Source organism: Marmota flaviventris, chromosome 8 (genome assembly GCF_047511675.1).
Source record: "Marmota flaviventris isolate mMarFla1 chromosome 8, mMarFla1.hap1, whole genome shotgun sequence".
NCBI classification, from domain to species: Eukaryota; Metazoa; Chordata; class Mammalia; order Rodentia; family Sciuridae; genus Marmota; species Marmota flaviventris.
Genome location: NC_092505.1, coordinates 134,217,828 through 134,240,547, shown reverse-complemented (window position 1 = coordinate 134,240,547; position 22,720 = coordinate 134,217,828). Strand labels below are relative to the sequence as shown.

The window sequence follows — 22,720 nt, the reverse complement described above, 5'->3', positions numbered from 1 at the left end:
AGTTTCCCCTTTAAAAGCAAAAAATTTTTATGTAATTTCCCCCAACATTGTATTATAATTTTTTTTTTCAATTGGGTACGGTGGTACACAGCTGTAATCCAAGCCATTCAGAAAGCTGAGGAAGAAGGATCTCAAATTGGGAGGCCTGCCCAAGCAAGTCAGCAAGACCCTGTCTCAAAAAATGAAAAAGGCTGGGGCCAGGACCAGTGGTGCTCACCTATAATACCAGCAACCTGGGAGGCTGAAACAGGAAGATCTCAAGTTTGAGGTCAGCCTAAGCAACTTAGTGAGGCTCTCAGAAACTTCATGAGACCTGTCTCAAAATAAAAAATAAAAAGGCTGGGGATGTAACTTAGTGGTAAAGTCCCCTGGGTTTAATCCCCAATACCAAAGAAAAAATAAATTAAAAAAAAATTAAATAATCAGGGCTCAGAATGTGGCTCGGTGGTAAAGTGCTCCTAGGTTTTATCCCTAACATCATATTAAATCAAACAAAAACCTTTCAAATACATAACAAAGTTAGAGGAATTTTATAGTTATCATATATATCCTGTCTAGACTACAGTGAAAATTTTTTGGTTTTTGTACTAAAGATTATTATTAATGTTTTTTTGTGTGTGGTGGTAGGACTTGAACCCAGAGACTTTTGCATTTGAGGTAAGCAGTCTATCAATTGAGCTATATCCCCAGCCAGAGATTATTTTATTAAAAAAAAAAAAATCATAATAGAACCAGACATGATGGTAATGTAGTTCTAATCACTTGGTGGGCTAAAGCAGGATGATCACTTGAGTTCACAATTTCCAGATCAGTGTTGACAACAAAATGAGACCCTATTTCAAACAAACAATCAAACCAAAAAAGCAAACAAACAAAAAAACCCACAGCTGGATATACAGCTCAGTGATAGGAAGCCTGGCTAGCAAGTACAAAGCCTGGGTTCAATCGCCAGCACCATAAAAATAAGTCAGAATCGACTCAAATTTATACCTACTCAGAGAGTGATTCTAGTTTCTTGGCTTTTACATTTTTTGGTACTAGATATAGAAGCCAGAGGTGCTTAACCACTAAGCTATGTCCCCTGCCCCCAACCCCCCCCCCCTTTTTTTTGGTACCAGGGATTGAACTCAGGGGCACTCAACCACTGAGCCACATCCCCAGCCCTATTTTTAATTTTTATTTAGAGAAAAGGTCTGAGTGAGTTGCTTAGCGCCTCATCCATTGCTGAGGTTGGCTCTGAAGTCGAAGTCTTCTCGTGTCTCTGCCTTCTGAGCCCCTGGGATTATAGGCATAGTCTCCAGTTATCTTTATAGTTTGAGACAAGATCTCACTAAGTTGCTTAGAAGCTCTCTAAATTTCAGAGGCTCTTCTCAACTTGAAATCCTCCTAACTCAACCTCTGAAGTCACTGGGATTACAGGTGTGCACCACAGCATTGGGCAGTTTCTTGTTTTTTTTTTTTTTTTAAAAAAACCATTATCAGCAGAGCTCAGCATAGTTGAGCACACCTGTAATCCCAGGGGCTCAAGAAGCTGAGGCAGGAGGATTTCAAGTTCAAAGCCAGCCTCAGTAACTTAGTAGGACCGTTATCTTGAAAAATAAAATGGGCTGGGGATGTGGCTAAGTGATGAAGTACCCCTGGGTTGAATCCCAGGCACCAAAATAAAAATTTTAAAAAATGAGATCATGTTATTCCCCTGCTTTAAAAAAAAAAAAAACTAATAACATCTTTTCTCAGAACAAACTCAAAGAACTTTCATGTCCTAAAAGCACTACGTGATCTATCCTTGCCCATCTCTCTAATTTTATTTCCTACTTTTCCTTTCAACTCCACTCCAAACTTACTTGTTTTTCCTCTTTCCCTTCAAGTGAATTTAAGATATTATCATAAATGTGCTTAAACATATTCTATCCATCCTCATTTAAAAAAAAAAAAAAAAAAAAACCTGGGCTGGGATTGTAGTTCAGTGATAGAGTGCTAGCCTAGCATGTGTGAGGAGTCAGTAGGTTGGATTCTCAGTACCACACATAAATAAAGGTCCATCAACAACTAAAACAAAAACCAAAACAAAACTCCAGTTCAGTTTGTTATAAACTGCCTACTAGTTACAATTTAACACTGTATCTTATATTTGATTATTGGCAAATAATCAAAATGCATTCATTTATTGCAAGCACCAGTATAAGCTAAAATCAGTGCCCAGAATGAAGTGCTTCAGTACCTGATGTTCAGTCACATGACTACCATGACTATGAGTACACAAAACCTTCTCTTACTACTATAGCACCACAGATTAAAAATGAAGTCACTTGAGGGCTGGGGTTGTGGCTTAGCAGTAGAGCACTTGCCTAGCACATGTGAGGCCCTAGGTTCAATCCTCAGCACCACATAAAAATAAATAAATAAAATAAAGGTATTATATCCAACTACAACTACAAAATAAATATTTTTTTAAAAAAAAGAAATCACTTGAGCCAGGTGCGGTGGTTCACGCCCATAATCCCAACAGCTCTGAAGGATGAGGCAAAAGGATCATGAGTTCAAAGCCAGCCTTAGCAACTATAAGAGGTTAGGCAACTCAGTGAGACCCTGTTTCAAAAAACAAAATAGGACTGGGGGTGTGGCTCAGTAATCAACTGCCCCCCTGAGTTCAATCCCTGGTACCCCCACCTACCCAAAAAAGAGTCACTTGAAATAGAAATATTTGAAACAGGGATTTTACAGTAATTGCAATCTATTTTGGAAATTTTATTTATTTATTTACTTATTAAATACAGTTATTTAATTTACTTATTTTTATGTGGTGCTGAGGATCAAATCCAACACACTCTACTGCTAAGCCACAACCCCAGCCCCGGAAATTTGATTTATTCATGTCACAAATATTGAACAGCGAGCATGCCCCCAAAAGGCATGCTACATTCAGACGTTTACCACTAACAAGTTTAAAATACAATCATAGGACTGGTGAACGGAGCTCAGTGACAGAGCACTTGCCTAGCAAGTGCATGAGGCCCTGGGTTCAGCTCCCAGCACCACAAAAGGCAAAATATAGTGGCTTGGGGTATAACTTAGTGATAGAGCATTTGCTTATATGCACGAGGCCCTAGGTTCAATTCAATAACACCATAAAAATAATTAATAAAATACGGTTAGAATATATAGGTACAGGCAAACAGGGAGGACAAAACACTTAGGAACCTTTGTTTCCTCAGAGATAAGGATTGAACCCAGGGTGCTCTACCACTGAACTACATCCCCAGCCCTTTTTATTTTTTATTTCAAGACAAGATCTTGATAAATTGCCCAGGCTGGCATTGAACTTGCAATCTTCCTGCTTCAGGATTCCTAAACAGTTGACTTTACAGGCATATGCCCAGTCTATCTACAGTTTTAAAAGGTCCCTACCAGCCAGGAATGGTGCACCTATATAATCCCAGCTACTCAGGAGGCAGGGCAAAAGATTGCAAGTTTGAGGTCTACAACTTAGGGAGACCACGTCTCAAAAGATAATAATAGGGGCTGCAGTTGTGGCTCAGTGATAAGAGCACTTGCCTAGCATGTGTGAGGCATTGGGTTCAATCCTCAGCACCATATAAAAATAAATAAAAGATAATAATAATTATTATTTTAAAAACAAGGCTGAGGATGTAGCTCAACTGTAAAATGCCCCTGTGTTCAGTCCCCAGTATGGGGAGGATGGAGGAGGGGGAAAAAAAACCTACAAAAGGCAATTTTAAAATCTAGTGATTATGTACCATATATCCTTATCACTAGTAGCAAAATGCAATTAAATCCACTGTGCTATCTATAGAAGCCCATCAAATCCAGAGTAGTTCTTTTAGAAGTTGAAATATCAGTTTTCTCACAGAGTAAACAAATCTCTGGGCTTCCAAGGACAATTAAGAAGATCATCTTCCTGTCACCACTTTGACTCCACCCCAATAACAAGAAACACCCTTGAAGGTCTACCTTGTTTTTAACTCTCCCAATAACTTATGCCCCCACATGACCAGAATAAACTTTTAAATAGGGCTAATGACAAACAGAAAAGGAATTAAGACTATGAAAATATTCAAATGGGCCGGACACAGTGGGGCATGCCTGTAATTCTAGAAGGAGGATCCCCCTATCTCAAGCAATAGAGGAGCTACTGGTAGAGCATTTGCCTAATAGGTATACAAGCGTGGCCCTAGGTTTGATCCCCAGTAAGTGGGGAGGGCACTCCAGTAACACCACTACCACATGCTTGTGCACAGGCAACTGCTTACTTTGATACATGCAGTTTCTCCCCATCCCACCCTAAATCAAGTCAAAAGAGTTGCTTAAAAACACTCTAGCTGAATCTAGTAATGCTGCCTTTGGAGCAGGGAAATCTTGAGCCTCCCTCTGAGCTGGTCCTTCATAAACATCCAAACACTTAAAGCCAGGATTAAGTCAGCAAGGGACCCTGTACATTTAACTATTTCTCTCAACCGGAATACCATCAGGACACTTCAGCTACAGAAAAATGAATACTACGAAAGCTAAAGAAATTTGTTGGCAAGTGAGTTTTTTAGATTCTCTCCAACTATGCACAATCTGCAAGGTAAAAAAGAGAAAAATACTTGAGTAAACTGGAATCCCTGAATTTCAGCTGACTCTGGGCCAGCTGTTTGGGAGCACATGAAGAATACCTGACTAGATGTAACATCTCGGGAAGTACTCTCAAGTTTGTGGGCCTCAGTTCCACACCTGCACATGGGATTGGTCTACAAATCCTGAAGATTCCTATTGGATCTAAAATTCTAGATCTATGAAGAAATTTGTTGGTAGTTATATTCTTATTCTCTTTCCTCCAGTACAGAATTTTATTTGAATAGAGCCTGTAAGTTAAGTACTAGACTTTCCAGGCCCTAGGTTCAACTCACCAGCTTTAAAAAACAGAGGGCTGGGGATATAGCTCAGTTGATAGAGTGCCTGCCTTGTTGCCTTGGACCCACAAGGATCTGGGCTCAAACTCCAGCACCACAAAAAAAAAGAACCCAAGTTCCATCTGATCTATTTCATTTCCCTCAAGAGCCATCACTACCCTACATAAGTAGACAGAACCTCAAAATAACTTATCAAAAAAGATCCTCCAGCTAGTTATGATAGCACTCACCTGTAATCCCAGCTACTCAGTAGGTTGAGGCAGGAAGATCACAAGTTTGAGGCCAGCCTCCACAATTTAGCAAGACTCTGTCTCAAAATAAAATGAGGGGAGGCACCTGGGGATGCAGCTCAGTTGGTAGAATGCTTGAGCTGGAAGCCCTGAATTAATCCCCAGCACCCCTCCTCAAACAAACACACACACACACACACACACACGCTGGGGATATAGCACTGTGGTAAAGTGCCCCTGGGTTCAAACCCCAGTACCCTCCTCCCCCCCCAAAAGATCCTTCAATAAGTCATCCTTTACAATGTCACGTGTGTCAAATGTTCAAAGGAATATCTTCAATCTAGCTATGTTGAAGGTGACAATCATCTATCTGCAGAGTACACACTATATTCTGATTACACACCTTCAATAATTTTTTTTTCAATATTGTCAAAATACAAAAAACAGAGATAAAAGTTTTAAATAAGGACTATTAAAAAACACGTGGAACCAACTTTGAGGGGAAAAGGATGCCAATTTTCCACTATAAACTACTAATCAAGGTTTTTTAACCAAATTGATTTGGGTATAAATAGTGCAATCTCATGAAGATGACCAGTAACAATCCAATCAGTAACTAAGAACAAGTATGTTTAAATTATTCCTAATTAAGGTAGTGACTTAAGGCTGTGTATAATTACAACTATTTTAATGAAACTTCACTTAAATCATTAAAAAATTCTTAAATGAAAAAATGCCTTTTTCCTCCAATAAGACAGTCCTAACTCCTAGAATTTCAACACAACCTATTACAACACTCTCCAAGAATACAATAAAAAAATGAAATCTATCCAAAGTATAACCATCTTCACCATTATAAGTCAGTGGTTCATGTCGATATTAAATATAAACGGCAAAATGGAGTTGTAAAGAGTTTCTTTATCATTTCAACTCCAACGCTACGCGCGCTTCGCGGCGGCTGGCTACACCGTGCGGTCCTACGCCAGCCCGGAGTCCCCGCCCAACCCTGCGCGGCCGCGAGAGAGGAAGCGCTGGGGAGGGCGGGCGGCTAGGGCTCCACCAGGCCCGGCCGGGCGGGGGAAGGGGCACTGGAGGCGGCGGGGCGCGCTTCCGGAGACTGCGCGGGCGGGGCCATCGCCTCCGGGGAAGGGGTCCGGCCGGGAGTCAGGGTCAGGGTCCAGGGGTTGGAGCAGCCAGCGCGGAGCAGCAGGTGGGGCGCGGCCGCGGCGGGGCAGTGGGCGGGTGGCCGGAAAAGTGCCGAGCGGGCCCCGGGAACAGCGGCGCTTTGAGAGAATCCTCCCGCTCACCTCAGACGACGACTCCGAGTCTGGCCTCTTTGCGCCGAGAACGCCTGTCCGTGAGTCGCAAGCTCTGAGACGAGGACGGGTAGCTCCAGAGACGACCGCGGACTAACGAAAGAACCGACGGAGGGCGGCTGGCTGCGGGCGGGGAGCGCGAGCGAAGGAGGGCGGGCGGCGGTGGGAGGGCGGGGAGGGACGTGCGCGCCCCCGGGCGCCCAGCGGGCTCGAGCCGGAGCCAGTCGTGGCCCCGCGTGCGGGCGCGCACTCACAGCTCAGCCACGATTGCTCAGTAGCACGTCCACGCCCTAAAAGCAAGACGCCTAACCAATCATTGCTGCCGCGTGGAGCATCACGGGAACTCCGGGGCTATAAAAGACCCGGTTGCTATTTTATGCTTTCGGAGTCACTCATCCTTTAAGTAAGCAGGGTGGGGTTGGGTGCGCTTGCGCGGTTTAATACTCCTCCCCAAACTGCCAACTCTTCGCGCAAGCGAGTTAGGGCTCCTCCGCTTTTTATTACGCGTGCGCACTGGTGGTCCTGACCCGGAAGACCATACGCCTGCGTGGTAGGGACTGCGGTGACAGTACCCCGGGTGGGGCGCGGGCCAGTCATGGCGGAACCTTGGTCTGGGCAGTCTTTGCATGCTTTGCCGGCCACGGTGCTGGGCGCGCTGGGCGCCCTGGGCAGCGAATTCCTGCGGGAGTGGGAGGCGCAGGACATGCGCGTGACCCTCTTCAAGCTGTTGCTGCTCTGGTTGGTGTTAAGTCTCTTGGGCATCCAGCTGGCCTGGGGTTTCTACGGGAACACAGTGACCGGGTTATATCACCGCCCAGGTGAGGCTTCCTACGAACCTCCGTGGGCTGGCCGACCCACCACCACCACCACTACTAGGCTGTACCATTGGTTTCCATAGAATCTCCTTAGACTACTAATGATCCCCCAAAGAGGCTCATCAGAATTTGTAGTTGTACATTGACCTGTGCCACCATACCATTTTAATGCCAGAATTCCCACCAGTCCATCCATCACATAGTAACTGTTCCTCAAAACCCTCACCAGATAATACTAGTCCCTTAGAACCCCCACCACTCTCCACCAAAAATAACCGTTCCCTGACCTGAGCTAATGTCTGCCCAGATCCCCATCCCCAGCCTGCTGCAGCTCTGGATGTATTTCTCCAGGTCTGGGCGGCCAGAATGGATCCACACCCGATGGCTCCACGCATTTTCCTTCGTGGTGAGTAAATCTGTCTCTACCCCAACCCCATGCTTGGCAGATAGAGGTCATCCCTGTGATATTGACAAGAAGGGGGATTCTCAGGGTATCAGTTCGTCAGCTTAGTGTCCTTTGCAGCACTCTTCTAAATTTCTATGAAGAGTTCATGCTTCAAGGTGGCATGACACCAGTGTCTAGAGAATCATCACCAGCATGCTGTTCAACAACCTGTGGGGTGGTTAGTGGTACTGTCATAATTTTCAGAGATGAAGTGGCAGGTATGTGGGACCAAGCCCTTCACTTGGGAAGTCCCTCAGTTGCCTCTGTTCTAGGCAAGTGCTCTACCCCAATCTCTATTTTTACCACACTGATCTCATTGGCGTCAACCCCCTCATCTGTAAAACAAGAACTAATTTATCAGAGCATTCAGGCACCAAATCTTTGAGCTTCTACCACTGGCAAATGCCACACTGGACCCAGAGAACAAGGAGAACCCAGGTCCGCTCATAGAAGGGAGCAAGAGATTTATAATGGGGGGGGGGCAGCTGTGCAGAGGCACAGGTGATCAGGGAAGTCATCTCCCAAGACACCTAAGCTGAGATCAAAGGCCAGGGGATGGTTTAGTGTATTGGGCATGGAGAATGGATAAAACAAGGCACACAGGTGATATAAGAATAGATAAAGCTGTCATGGTGGAGTTTGAACATGTAGACATGGAGGGCCTAAGGAGCCATTGAAGGACTGACTCAGCAAGGTTGTGGCCTGAATTTGCCTGGTTGATGACAAATAGATAAAGGGGTCCAAGAGTGAAGGTAAGAGATCATTTAGGAAGACTACCACTGCCCAGCTTTCTGTCTTGGGCAACTAAGGAAGGATGGGTGCTCCATAAGGTAAGGATCCAAGAAAAACAGGTTTGCAGGGGGAAAATGGTAAGCCCTGGGTGGGCTGTGAAAGATCAGCCTAAAGGTCTGAATTATAGTGCAGCTCTACTGAGCCCAGCTGAGTAAAGGGGCTGGGGAGATTATTCTGTCTCTTCTCTTTCCATCTCCTTCAGGGAAATGGCAGCAAATGAACCTCTCAAAACTCACAGGGAATAAGAGAAGGCAGCAGAAGAGTCTCAAGAGGCATCACGAGGTCTGCTGGCTTTTGCAATGGGTCCTGCTGCTACCCAGACCCCAGGGACAACTGCAGGGGGTTTGGAATTGGGGGCAGAGAGTACCCCAATGCTTTCAGGACTGGGCCTCCATTACATTCAGACTTGTTTCCAACTGTCCCAGGTACTGGGCAAGTAAAGAGTTTTCCTCTACCCTGATACGGGTGCCTTAAGGAGAGAAGACATGTTGCTTCTCTCTCCGGTGTCAGCTCAGGAGAAATCTTTGGGTGGGGAGGCCAGTAGTCCCTTTTCTGTCTTATCTTTTTCTTTTCTCCCTTCTTATCCTTCTGGGATGTGACCCCATAGTGATATATCACTCTAAGAAGCCAGAGGTTGACCAAATCTGAGATTTGTAAGGAAAATCAGCTCTCCCTGAAGCCCTCAATTTCCTGAATTTCTTTGGTTTTGCTTTATTGGCAGAGCACCAGGTAATCCTGGCCTTTTACTCTATGGTTACTTAGCTGGCCATTTAAGTAGAAGGCAGAGTATCCCTGCTGGCACCATCCACACTTAAGCACCAAATCCCATCTCCTTCACCCAACCAGAGCTCTCCACGTATGAACCAGGCAAAGGAAATTGTCATTTATCATCTGTCCTCATGTCTCTGCACTTCTTGGGAGAAAGTTGGGTGCCTGAAAGAGAGACCACAAGCTGAGCCCCTGGGTTGGCTTCTCACTCATATTGTTTAAATACCCATGGGATCTTGGATCTATACCCTCCCCCCCCATAGGAAAGTACTAAGCACTTATAGTATAGTGACTTCCTCATGCCTTGCAACTTCATGATTTTCCACCTTAAACTGGATCAGGGGCCTCATCCTAAGAGCCACAAGCACATCTCAGCCCCTAGAAACCCTCAACAGGAAAGAGCCACAAGCCAGGCAACCTTGGCCTCTTTACAGTGGGCCAGGAGAGGTTCCAAAAGGGTAGATGGCAAATGGCCCTATACAAACACTGCCTCCAGAAAGCATTGTGGCTCTGGACTTGCCTCCTTCCCTAATGGCTGTACTTCTGCTTGCCTCTGCTGGGCCACCAGCTATCTCAGTGTCACACTGCCTGCTTCTTCTGTTAGATGTCACATATCCATCTGGCAGCCTTTGCTTAGGTAGATTTTTTGTGACAGAGAAACACTGGAAGTGAGACTGCACTGCACTCAAGCTTATGTACCCACTCCACAGCTGTCATCTGGCTTGAAGGATGATGCTTTCTTCATAGCCCCAGACCCATCTGCTGGCACCACCACATATACATTTAGGGTCTCACATTTCACTCCAAGCCCAAGTGAGGATGTAGCTTATTAAACAAAGAAGTGCATTGCTTGTGTGGTTATTCAAACAAGGCAAGTGGACATGCACAGGGGGCAACTGGTGGGGGAACTGCCGAAGATTTCAGGACCCACAGTACAATAATTTGCAGAGATGAGAGGTGATGCCAGTTCCTTGGAGGAATGGTGGTGGGCACCCAACAAGGACAGTATTCCCATTAGTTCTTATAGAACTGGCTCTCTCAAGGCCTCCCATCTTGGAGGCCAGGAATGCGGGCATTGGGTTGACAACCCAGGAACCCTGAACAATGAAGCTAGAGACCATGGCAAGTTGGAAGGAATAAGCTCATTTAATTTTTTTCAGGAATCAGTAAAGTCTAGTTATGGGTCCCAGGGGTGAAGGTCACCTCAGGTGGTAAATTTGCCATGGTTTGCTACTGGGCAGTGGGCCAAGCCAAATAGGGAATGTGGAAGAGTGAGTCCATGTCTGCTCACCCACCCCCAGGTTTACACATAGGAATAACTAAGCCAATGTTCCATGACTCAAGAATCATTCCTGTACAGGGAGAGGAAGCAGTTTGCATTCATGGAAAGCAAAGTGAAGGAGGTTTGCTAAGCTCACACTGTCCACAGTAGTAGCCCTCTGAAATGTGAGAAACTGGTGAGGTAGATTGGGCAGGTATTCTCCCTACAAAGTTGAACTTTTGCTTTATAGCCAGCACTTATGGCAGAGTAGAGTTACTGGGGTTATGAACTGAAATAGGACATAGGGTGAGCTGAAATCAGTGGCATGTATTGGGGTTTAGGAGTAGTCTCAGTGGCCTCCTCAATAGAGCCAAATTCTAATTAGCTGCCCACTCCTGGTGAATTCTTCCTCATTATCCTGACTGAGCCCTAATGAATGCCCCCTAGAGGTAGACTTCCAGAGAGGAGTGCCCTTCCCTGGGCCTTTTTCAATTCAGAGTGTAGTAGTTTGTGGGTACAAAGGGCATTTTGCTGACCACAGCCATCTGCTGCTTCCGCCGCACCTCTACAAGCAGCTGTGTTCCTGGCTGACTGTACTTGAAGGGCACATAACCCATTGCCACATTCTTCTTCAGGCAGGGTGAGGGGCAGCCACTGGTCACAGTACCTGTCCAAGCATAGGCCATGTGTCAATACCACCATGCCAGCCCAATACCCCAACACTTTTGGGGAAGGAACAAGGGCTCCCCAGCTTCCCTGGATCACTTACCAATCATGATGCCTTCTGTGCTCAGGATGGGGTTGTGTGCCCGCATTGGAGCCCCCTCACACATCAACCCCACACGCTTCCGCTGCACCTCACCTTTCAGCTGGGGAATAATAACCTTAGCTCCTGGGAAATCCATAGCAGCTCGGCGACGCTTCCCTGGAACATGATACATCAGACCTAAGTCACAGCCTGTAAAAGCCCTGGCCACAAGAGGTCCTAGATACAAGGACCCCAAATGACATCCATCAAGATCATTTGGGCTCTCCCAGGCTGATTCCTCTCTTGCACTGAAGTCAGCCAGCCAACCACCTCCTACCCACAGAAAACCATGCTGAGGGTCTTCAGTTTGTAATGGGCAGAGCCACAGTAGACCTTCAGGGAATGGAGGCTCAGCAAGGCTGTCACTTGCTCCAACTGTTAGGAGCAGTTATAAGCCAGCTGACCTCATTAAAGGTCACTCCAACCTGCAGAATCCCTTCAGTGCTTGCCCAACTCACCCAATGTCCAACCAAGGCTGCCCTCAACAGGTGTGGTATGTTCATCAATATCATTCCCATACAGGCAGAGGCCTGCTTCCAGGCGCAGGCTGTCCCGGGCAGCCAGCCCTGCCAGCTTCACCTCTGGGTTTTCCAGCAGAGCCGTTGCCAGGTGGACTGCCCCAGAGGCTGGCACTGAGATCTGCATGGGACACCAGAGAGCAGGTGGTCAGTTGCTCCTACAAATTTTGTACCCTGCACTGCCCTCCATTCACTTGACATACCTCTACACCATCTTCTCCTGTGTAGCCACAACGGGTCACTCGACAGCCAGACACACCAAACACCTTCATCACAGCACTGGTCATGAAGGGTAATTTCCTCAGGTCATCTGCCACACCAGCCTGAAGAACTTGGGCTGCAGTAGGGCCTGGACCCAAGAAGCCAATGACCAAGAGTCCTGGTCCCAGCCCCCCCTCAAAGCTAGACTATAGCCCTTACTCAGTGACTAGAGTAAGTCCTGAGCAAGTCCTCTGAGACAAGATGCCTTTGCCCCTGGTCCAACAATAGTTGGGGGGGAAAGAAAGATACCTTAGAATTATGGCACACAAATATCATACCATCTACACCTTCATTTTGAACGGCCTCTGTGTTAAGCAGTAGATGAAGCCAAGAAGACAAAGGTTAGGTTCAATCCAGCCCAGACCGCTCACCTTGCAGGGCTAGCAGAGCATTATCCACAATCTCCAGGCCCACATCACTGCCCCTGTTCTTAAGTTCCCTGACCTTGTCCTAAAAAGAAAGACAGAAACACCACACCAGTGTCTGGGACCACTTACTGAGCACCTACGATAGGCTGGACACTGCAGTGTTGAGCAATGAGATACTAGGCTGGTTCCCATCTTACAAGGTCACACATCTACTAGATGGTAAGGCTGATCTATGCTCAGTTCTGTCACTTCTACCCTCCCCAGAGGATGCTCACTTGGTGGCCAGGGTCACTTTTACCTCCCCATGTTCCCTAGTACCCACAACCAAACCCTGGCATGCTTCAGGGAGGACTTGCTCTTGAGTCTTATAGCTATTCATCATTCAGAGCCATTTTCTGAGCCTCTTGTCTGTGACCTGGACAACAAGGAATACTGCTTTATGAAAAAGGAAAACAAAAGTGCCTGAAACACAGAAGGGCTATACCTGCATGAGGGCCAAGTCCTTGTCCCAGCAGCCAGCATTGGACACCACATACAGGTGTCCTTCAGAAGTATTGGTCACAATCAAGTCATCTAAGATGCCTCCAGCCTCGTTGGTAAACAGCGACAGTGTCCCCTAGCATCAAAGTGGAGCATTTTTGCTTTAGGTCCAGAAAACCAAAGCCAAGGGTAAGCAGACACCACAAACCCATGAACTTTCATGCCCAGAGCTCAGGCTGTACAAGTTGTAAGGGGCAAGGCTAGATTCAAATCCAGAGTCTTTGATTCTCATGCACCAAGTTTTCAACTCCTCCCCACCTTGGGCAATGCCCTACAGTACTGAGAATTCCATCTCACGTTTAATCTATGATATCCAATACCTACTGCTTCATCCCACCCAGACAACTCAGCTCATGGATAAAAACCTTGAAGTCCATCTTCATCCCAGATAAACCACCAAAATACTGCAAGGCTGGCCTTAGCCTTCCCATTAAATGGATGAAGAACCTAAGGTTGTAAGGTCTCATGAATCACCTGGGGATCTTGCCAAAATAAAGGTTCTCATTCAGAAGTCTGGAGCAATGTCTGAGAGTATATTCCTAACAAGATCCCAGGAGGCAGTAAGGCTGCTGGCTTAGGGACCATACTTTGAATAGCAAGGGGATAGGAAGCATGAAAGGCCAGAAATTATACATAAAACCTTGGTTTCTGGCCTCCTAGCCTGATGTGATGATGATGGGACAGCATCCCACAGCTGGTTAGGCATCTGGAAATGACCTAAGATCCGAGTTCCTCAAGACATTAAGGCCCAAGAATCCGTATCTGATCTATGTCTATGTCCTCAAGCTTAAGGCAGGGACCCAGCCTGATTGCTGGCTCGTGACTAAGAACACCCATTGAGCAGAAATAAAAGGGCTCACCTGATTTGGCCTTAGCTCTGCAATGTCTCCAACCACTAAACTCTCCATCAGCTTCACCCGGTCACAACCAAATATCTTGGTCTGGGAAAGAGATCAAAAGCCTTAGGCCACTGCAATAGCTGCATCTGAAAGGCCACTAGACCCTTGCTACTTGAAAGGCTGAGGCAGGAGGAAGATATGTCCGAGGCCAGCCTGGACAATTTAGCAAGATCCTGTCTCAAAAGAATAAAAAATGCTGGGGATGTAGCTTAGTGGCAGAGCACCCTTTGGTTTGGCTTCCAGTAACACACACACACACACACACAAAAACACACACAAAGCCACTAGGCAAGGAGGCATCTCTCAATTCACAAGACAGTCCAACCCAAAGTAATTGGTGGGTCTTTCAGTTCTGCACCCCTCACTTCCACTCCCATTTCCCAGCCTAGGGTGTGATTGGACTTAAGGGGGATACAGCATTTTACTGAAATACCCACTTTTCCAAACCAATACCCAACCTGGTGCATTGTACCAGCTCTGGAAAACCCAGGGCATTAAGGTATACAGTTTTAGGTATACAGTTAGCGAAAACAGGCAGGAGAGAACATACACAGATGATCAAGGAAACCCTGAGTTAATCAGCCAGCCCCTTGAGTTCCTTGGCCTTGCCAAGAAACCCTTAGACCTCCAGCTATTTATGGGCTGTCTTTAGAATCCCGCTCCCAGCAAACAAAGCCGAGGAGTGCAACACTGTGGTCGAGGAAGGTCTGTTTCAGCAGCAGACACACTCTCATAGCTCACCTGCAGCATGTGAGAGACATCAAAGAGCGAGCAATGTCGCCGTGTATGAAGGTGCGATTCAATGTGACTTTCCTGGTACTGTATAGGCAGACTCCAACCCGCAAATGCCACCATTTTCCCGCCATGGGCCAGGTGGAAGTCATGGAGCGGAGTTCTGCGGAGCACATCCTGTGGGCAGCCGGGTTTAGTGCCATCAGGGCCCTGGTTCCTGGCTGCATCCCTCCCCCACCCGCCAAAACCGGCAGCAAACCTCCAACACCCTTTATCCCACCTGCGAGCAACTGAGAGGGCGACCTGGGGCCGAGGGAAGCGCCTGCAGGCGAAAGCCCAAAGGGGCCACCATGCTCATAGCCCGCTGCATCGTCGCTGGCAACTAGTGCAGATGGCGTAGAGAGGCCACCACTCTGCCAGGCACGCCGGGAGATGTAGTCCAAGCCCCTGCCCGAACAGGTCTTCCCAAGGCGCAAGGGATCAGAAAAGGGGGCGGGAAGCCCCGAGGGCAGGCTGGGATTCAGAGTGCAACCACTCCCAGCAGCCTCAAGCAAGACCTAATCCAGGCGGGTCAGGCAGTCCAGAGTAGACTAGGCTGCCTAGAACCAAAGCTGGAGGCTAGCCCTCCCCCAGCCCTGCCTCCAAAGGGTCAAAGTTTTGCAAGGGGCTGAAAGGCTTGAATCACACATTCAGTACCTCAGGAGTGTAAGGTCAAATGGAGGAGTGGAGAGGTCACAAGAAGGTGGAGTCAATCTGGCAGGCAGAGCACCACTGCAGCCTGTCCTCATGTAGGGTTCTCCAACTATTGCACAGGAACACACAGGCAGCCAGCACAATCATGCATTCCACAAGTATTTATTGATCTTGTCCTGTGCTGGGTACTGGGAACATAGCTGGGAATATCATATGATCCCTGCAACCCCAGGGTCCTCTTTACTCACATATACACACACTGAGGGGTATTGTTTCCTGAACACAGGACTATGGTCATCATCCTTTCAGAAAAAGTTGAGTGGGCTAAGTAAATGACCCTGAAGATAGACACCACCTGCAAGAAGGCTGATGGGTGAGAACAGAGGGTGGGAACCAAATGGTGACTCAACTAAACTTCCCCCAGAAAACTATTATGCCACATACGTCCAGTTTGCCATGTCTGAGACAACCTGCAATATGCCTTCATAATACTCCCCCAGGGGCAAAGCTAGGAAGAACTGGAAGTAATCAAGACTTTCTCACATGAAGGAAGAAGTGCCTGCATTATTCAACAGTTGGCCCAGGTTGATGAAGTACCTTAGCCTCTTAAAAGGCACCAGTGACTCACTTGGATCCCACCTACCTACCAAGGTTGACCCCTCATGCTGAGCACAAATGCAAAGAACCAACTGAGAAAAGAAACATGGATATGCTTTGAGCTGTGTCAGATGGCACACAGGTTGTAGTTCTCATTTTCAGGCTCCAGTATTGCCAGAGGCACCTGTCCAGGCCCAATGGAACACATCCAGGAGACAGCTCAGGGATCTAGGAACTCAGGATATCCAGATCTCCAGCTTTGCCTGGTAGGCAGGTAGCAGCTGAGTTTAAACAGGAAATTTGTTTTGTAGGAATAACACCAAAGGGAAAGAAGGCCATGAGGGGGAACTGAGGAATGAATGGGGCACCTCTTCATCAAGCTTCCCAATAAATGAGTGCCAAGGGAACAGTAACCTTCTAGGGTTAGATGGAGCAGATTCATCCCAGCCCACTGCAGTCAGGGTAGGGGAACTGGCAGAAGACAGGGGTGTGCTTGTTGGCAGAAGGGGCAGAGGGTGCTCAGGAATTTTCAGTATTTTTAGGGTAGAAGAAGGAATTGTGTTGCAGCCAGATGGAAGACAGAGTGTATCCTTGTTAGGAACTCATGCTGAAGTAATACAGTAAGCCCCAAGAATCTTGAATCTGTAAATGTGGCCCAGACAGAATGGGCATGCAAGCAACACTTGGAATGCACAGGATACACAATTCTGCCTCTGGTAGCCCAAACCAAGCCTGGATGGGCATTGAAAGGCCAATGTCTCAGCTAGGAGCCACTGCTCAAGTGTAGGAGAGCAAGTTCAGGTCATAACAGCCATCCACCTGCAAACACACACACACAAAAAAAACTATCAGGTCTGACCTGCTCAGGGCAAATGCAAGCCAAACAAGGAAACAGTCACTCACATCAAAACGGCCGATCCTCGTGGAGGTGTGACTTGCCCGGATCATTTCTGTCAGTGCCCACATCTGCTGCACCTCAGAAGACACCCTGCTGGGGTCTGGAAGACCCTGCTCAAAAGGAGGGGTCAGTGGCCAGGAGTCTCTCCCCAGAAGTACCCTTAGAGCTCTAAAGAGGCCAAGATAGCCTATGGAGCCCTCTAGTTAAGATGAGTATTCCAGATGACTTGTGAAACACAAGGCTGGGGCCTGATGTTTGGTAGGCAGCCCAGCCCAACACCAGAGATACTGCAAATCCCAAAATGTTCCCAAGAAAATGTCATAAATTGAACTAAGGGTTTTGGGTCCAGCCCCAGATTCTTATAGAAAGGGCCACCAGAGCCATTCACATGTGGTTCAGACCCAGGGTGAAAGCTTACCTCAGGGAGGGGGATAGGTTGTTCACAGGGTACTGGGTGAGACAGCCACTTGGGGAAGGTCATGGAGGGGCTCTACAAAACAAAGGTATACTGTTCTGAGTAAGGCATAGTGGGATAATTCTGGAACCTGAGAGCAGAGATAAGGGGCCCTGAGCCTCAGACACTGGAAAAATCCTGTTCAAGAGGCCCACAAAGCTCAAGGGAACAGTCAGACTACTAAGTTCTCCTGCTATGCAGAAGGAAGCCCCAGAAACATAAGCAGTAAAAAAGTCTCTTTTGGCTGGATATGGCACATGCCTGTGATCCCAGCAACTCTGGAAGTTGAGACAGAAGGATCACAAATTTGAGGCCAGCCTCAGCAACTTAGCGAGACCCTGTTTCAAAATAAAAAGACTGGGCTGGGGATGTGGCTCAAGCGGTAGCACGCTCGCCTGGCATGTGTGCGGCCCGGTTCAATCCTTGGCACCACATACAAATAAAGATGTTGTGTCCACCGAAAACTAAAAAATAAATATTAAAAAAATTCTCTCTCTCTCTTTAAAAAATAAATAAATAAATAAAAAGACTGGGAATGTAGCTCAGTGACAAAGTGCTCTTGGCTTCAATCCCTAGTACCACCAAAAAAAGAAAAAAGAAAAAGAAAAAGGGCTGGGGATGTAGCTCAGTGGTAAAGTGCCCCAAGGGTTCAATCTCCAATTGTAGGGAGGGGATGGAGAAAGTGTGTCCTGAGGATTCCAACTCTGAAAATGGTGGGTAGTTCAGTGGAAAAGTGTCTGCCTTGCATTCGCAAAGCCCTGGGTTCAACTCCCAGTTCCAAAAAAGACAAAAAAAAAAAAGAACCCCATCAAATGGCCAAGGAATATGGACACAGAGCCCCCACCTTTCCTCACAAACTTCTAGCATTCACATGCAACTAACTTCCATGAAAGACTCCGGAGTCTCACTATCCTCACTCTTTACCCACCCGATCCCACTGCCCCAACTCTTCCAGCCCTACCTGGAAGCCTCTTGGGAAAATGGCTAACCAACAGCTTTGAGCTAGTCACTTACCTTTGGTCCCTGCTGGTAGATCTGCAGCTCCTCCACTGTGAAAGACAGCCACAGTGGTGATGGCTGCCGTAGAATCAGACGCAGCTCCAGTACTCTGGTCATGTCACACAGCATCTGACATATACACAAACAAGAACCCAGAGAAGACCCAATTCACTTCCCAGGAACCTCCCAAACAGCAGTGAGAAGTGCAAAGGAAAAAACGGTAGTTGTTCCAAGGAACATACCTGGAAGCCACAGCCCAAACAAGTCCCCCCCACCCCCCCCACCCCCATCTTCCCTCCTGGTGTACTGATCTAACCCCCACATCTCTAAGTCCTCATATTGGCTTCCCTGGCCATGCTGAGGTCAAGCTGACCTGGTGCTTGAACAGCGATATATACTCCTGGGCTCCCTCCTCACTGTGTGGATCAGGCATCAGACAGTAGTCCCGCAGGCAAGTCACCCAGTTCGCTGGTGAGTGTGTTGAAGTATGCTGACGGACACGAATGCTTAAAAAGGCTGTGTAGTAATTCTTAAATGTGATCTCCTGCAACTAGAGCACACACAACTCACCATGACAAATCAGGCCCAGAATCTGAAAGGATCAAAGACACTATCTTCTTTCTTTTGAAATGCACTCTTTTGCTAAATGTGTGTGTATGTGTGTGGGTGTGTAGGTATGTATGTGTGTGTAGTGCTGGGGATTGAACCCAGGGCCTTGAGCTTGCTAGGCAAGTGCTCTACCACTGAGGGGCATCCTCAGCCCTGCTAAACAATTTTGTTGTTGGTTTTGCTTTAGTTTTTGTTTCTTTCAGTGCTGAAATTGAACCCAGGGACTCATGTATACTAGGTAAGCACTTTACCACAGAGCCACATCTCCAACTCATCTGCTAAACAATCCAACAAGCACCGCTGGGATCCAGACACAATTTTGCTTTTCTAGAAGAACCCACAGTCTAAATGAGTAAGTGCATGCAAACAAACCATGAGTGCAGATCTTGCCATATGTTTAACATGTGTCTGGATACACATCAGAGTCATCCAAAGAAATTTTTTAAAATACAGGTGTCCAGGGTCCACCTCAAACCTACTAACTCAGAATTTCCACTGTCAGGTCCTCTCAATAGTTTACCAGGTGACAATAAGGAAAAACTTGGGAGATAACCACACACTGTAACCCAAAGTGCATGGGGCCCAGAGAGCTGGTGAGGACAAGACAAAGAATGGCTTTCAATGCCAGTCCTTTAGAAATAGGATTTATCCTCTGTGCTGAGCTCGCTCAGTGTTCAGTCACTCTGCCAGCTGATATAGAAATGCAATTGGAGAGTAAAACCTGGAATCATTGGGAGGCTCTAATGAGAAATGAGTTACACCTGACCTCTGACAGGGACTGCAAGAATGGGGAGGCAGGTAGGTTTCACGGTAAATCATTGTTAACTATCCCCAGCTGTGACCAAGGACTGACCTGATCTTTTACCTCTAAGTGTGTGTGTGTGTGTGTGTGTGTGTGTGTGTGTAGTATTTCCAATATCATATACCCTACTCTCTGGCACCCTGCTGCCAGTGCTCTTCTGGATGCGGGGAAGAGATGTGGAAGAGAACAGGGCAGAAAGTTCTAATAAACACTATATATTCTATTGAAGAAATAAATAAATAAGTGATTTATTAATTCGTAAGGTCAAAGGGCAGTACAAGAATACAGAGGCTTTCAGTAACCGATTTCTTCTGGGAAACGCCCAAGTTTCCAAGTTGCCCCGCCCAGGCGCCCGGGTCTTGCGCAAGGGGCGTGCTCACCTCGAAAGGCGCAACGCTGGGGAAGGTGACATCGATAACCAGCACGCCAGGCCGGCCTTGGGAAGTCCGTACGTCGCCCACCTGCAGGGCTACAGTGCTTTTCACATGACAGGGCACCGACACGCGGGACATGATGCCAGCAGCCGCGACCAGGTTCAGTCGTCGCTCGGAGCCTCCAACCTTCCTGGCTTCCGAGCAAAGAACCAAGAACTACAACTCCCGGGAAGCCTCGCACTTGGCCAGGCTAGCCAATCACCGGCGTTCAAGGCAGGCCAGGAGTCGGAAGTGCCGGCGGAAGTTTTCCTTTAGCCAATCACGATGGGAACCTTAAAGTCCACTATCCGCTGCGATCTGCAACGGTCGACTTTTTCAGAATCCAAACCTTTATGTCCACTTGTAGCACTTCCAGTCTCTCTGAATCTCTGCTATTTGATTCGGTAGGGCGGTAGCCACTTAACTGTGTATATAGCCATGAACATGAGTGAGCGTAGCGACTGGCCAACTTTAATCGCAAAGATAGATATTAGACTTTTTTTTTTTTTAAGGGATTGAGGATGCCTGGTGCAGTCGCGCACGCCTGTAATTCCCAGAGAGTAAGGCGGGAGGATCGCAAAGTTCAGACCAAGGAATGGCGTAAAGAAGTTGTACTTTCCAGCCCAGGCCTGGAAACCCTCAGTGATAGGAAATAATCTGTTTCCTCCTAGGCCATTGTCAGGGGAAACAATTTGTAACCTTTAGTCTCCTGGCCATTTTCATCTCTATTTTGACTTAAGCTAATGATTCCCTTACTAGATCCTTCCAGGTTCCTGAGATATTTCCTTTTCAGGAAAGTTTCCCATGCTGGAACAGAGACTTCCCCAAATCCAAGAAGACTACAGGCCTTCTAAGGCATCCAGAGAGTACAGACAGGCTCTGGCCTTCAGGCTCCTGCTGTGAGAGCACAGCCACAAACACAGACTTGTGTAGCCTCTCATTGCAGATAAATTTAACCTCATAGCTCTCTGGTAGGGAGCCCCTCCATTGCCTATACTCTGGTAGGTTGACCTTTTCAATATGAATCCTCACTGAGTCCCTCGATTTTATTTATTTTTATTATTTTTAGAATTTTATTTTTTAATTATTGGCGGACACAACATCTTTGTTTGTATGTGGTGCTGAGGAGAACCCGGTCCGAACGCATGCCAGGCGACCGTGCTACCGCTTGAGCCACATCCCCAGCCCGAGTCCCTCGATTTTAGACCCAAGTACAACTCTTTTAATAAGTCCATGGATCTGGAACATGAATAGCCCCTACCAACAAGTTGGTCAGTACCTTTCACCTTTTCCAACTGGGCACCTTAACTCAAGTTACTCCCACATACTGCCTTCTTCCTTCCTAGCCTCCTCACATTCTACTCTACCCAGGACACTCTACATCTTGCTCTTAACCCACATTTCCACACTTTTATTCTAGTCTTTGTTTTTGTTTTGTTTTGTTGCTGGTATTAGGGGTTAACTCAGCAGTGCTCTAACACTGAACTAGATGCTCAGTTCTTTTTAGTTTATTTATTTGTTTGGGGGGTGAAAGGCGAGTGACTCACCCCAGTCGGATATTCAACCAAGAGATTTCATTGGGGGAGCCGCCGGAAGGGAAAGAAAAGGAGAGGAAGAGAGCAGAGCTTCGGCTTAAGAAGGGTTGCTTGGTGACTTTGCCGGTGCTGATTGGCATGGTAACTCAAGTAGGGCGAGTGGACACTGTGTTCTTTGGGGATTGGTCAAGAAGACTTTTGACTTTGGTGGCCTTTGGAGAGAGGAGTAGGGGTAAGGTATTAAGGTGATGTTCTTCTTGCCAGATGGAAACTTAACTTCAGCAGGGAGAAAACCCATGGGAGAAATAAAACCAAAAGGCAGGGTCTCCCACACACCCAACAGGAGTACCGGGAGTTAAACTCTGGTGTGCTCAACCACTGAGCCACATCCCCAGCCCTATTTTGTATTTTATTTAGAGACACTGAGTTGCTTAGCACCTCTCTGTTGGTGAGGCTGGGCTTTGAACTTTGATTCTCCTGCCTAGCCTCTCAATCTGTTTAGATTACAGGTGTGTGCCACCACACCCAACATCTTTTTAGTTTTTGAGACATGGTCTAGCTAAATTGCCCAGGCTGTCTTCCAATTTGCAATCCTCCTGCCTTAGCCTCCCAAATAGCTGCCACAATGCTGGGCTCCTAGTCTAGTTTTAAATTTGAATTTTTCAGAATCCTTTCTTAATTCTTGGACTAATTGGGTCATTACACATTGTCATAGTGGTCTTCAGGTTTTATTTTGATCCTCACCTAAAGCCTGTCTCTCACACTGGCTCATGTAGAGCAGAAGGAAGGAATTAAATTTCTCTGTTTAATGACTATGTCCAACATCTTTTAGCAACACGATGGGCACAGTAAGTATATTCCAAATGAACAAATTATTGTTTGATTTTAGGAATTTCCACTTAAAGCCAAAATAGAGTCACCAAGAAAGGACTTACCCTCTCACTTGGCTCCACTAAAGGACAAGACAAAATATATGAAAAAAATGGCTTTTAGATATTACAAATCAGTCACACAAGATTTTTTAAAATATTTATGTTTTAGTTGTAGTTGGACA

General features: G+C 46.8%; 4 protein-coding genes across 9 annotated transcripts in view; 1 reads left to right on the top strand and 3 right to left on the bottom strand.

Annotated features, from left to right (window-relative positions):
- The window catches only part of Rhoa (ras homolog family member A), a 49,397-nt gene extending 42,696 nt beyond the window's left edge, over positions 1-6,701 (bottom strand). For 2 of the 4 annotated variants that reach the window (XM_071615722.1, XM_071615724.1), the window contains exon 1: positions 6,451-6,701. The gene's annotated coding sequence lies outside the window, so the exon portion shown is untranslated. Of the gene's footprint in view, positions 1-217; positions 314-5,143; positions 5,221-6,450 lie in introns of all 4 variants that reach the window. The other 2 variants (XM_071615723.1, XM_071615725.1) reach the window with 2 other exon arrangements.
- Positions 6,702-6,870: 169 nt separating this feature from the next.
- Positions 6,871-10,125, top strand: Tcta (T cell leukemia translocation altered). Its single transcript, XM_071615726.1, has 3 exons — positions 6,871-7,277; positions 7,626-7,680; positions 8,714-10,125. Exons 1-3 carry the CDS (start codon positions 7,055-7,057, stop codon positions 8,754-8,756), a joined length of 321 nt encoding a protein of 106 aa, XP_071471827.1. The 5' UTR covers positions 6,871-7,054; the 3' UTR covers positions 8,757-10,125.
- Positions 10,126-10,406: 281 nt separating this feature from the next.
- On the bottom strand, positions 10,407-15,452 carry Amt (aminomethyltransferase). 2 transcript variants are annotated; one of them, XM_027933618.2, is made up of 10 exons: positions 15,363-15,452; positions 14,947-15,127; positions 14,676-14,843; positions 13,896-13,976; positions 12,980-13,111; positions 12,499-12,577; positions 12,070-12,215; positions 11,807-11,987; positions 11,310-11,465; positions 10,407-11,207 (listed from the first exon to the last, which is right to left on the bottom strand). In XM_027933618.2, the coding sequence occupies exons 2-10, from the start codon at positions 15,034-15,036 to the stop codon at positions 11,029-11,031; spliced, it is 1,212 nt and encodes a 403-aa protein (XP_027789419.1). In that variant the 5' UTR covers positions 15,037-15,127; positions 15,363-15,452; the 3' UTR covers positions 10,407-11,028. The 2 variants fall into 2 exon arrangements, with proteins under 2 accessions (XP_027789419.1, XP_071471821.1); XM_071615720.1 differs by lacking the exon at positions 14,947-15,127 and having other exon boundaries at positions 15,363-15,441.
- A 53-nt stretch (positions 15,453-15,505) lies between these two features.
- Positions 15,506-20,313, bottom strand: Nicn1 (nicolin 1, tubulin polyglutamylase complex subunit). 2 transcript variants are annotated; one of them, XM_071615721.1, is made up of 6 exons: positions 20,099-20,313; positions 18,681-18,851; positions 18,323-18,436; positions 17,273-17,344; positions 16,860-16,964; positions 15,506-16,775 (listed from the first exon to the last, which is right to left on the bottom strand). In XM_071615721.1, the coding sequence occupies exons 1-6, from the start codon at positions 20,228-20,230 to the stop codon at positions 16,734-16,736; spliced, it is 636 nt and encodes a 211-aa protein (XP_071471822.1). In that variant the 5' UTR covers positions 20,231-20,313; the 3' UTR covers positions 15,506-16,733. The 2 variants fall into 2 exon arrangements, with proteins under 2 accessions (XP_071471822.1, XP_027789420.1); XM_027933619.2 differs by having other exon boundaries at positions 18,681-18,857; positions 20,099-20,312.
- Positions 20,314-22,720: the final 2,407 nt, after the last annotated feature.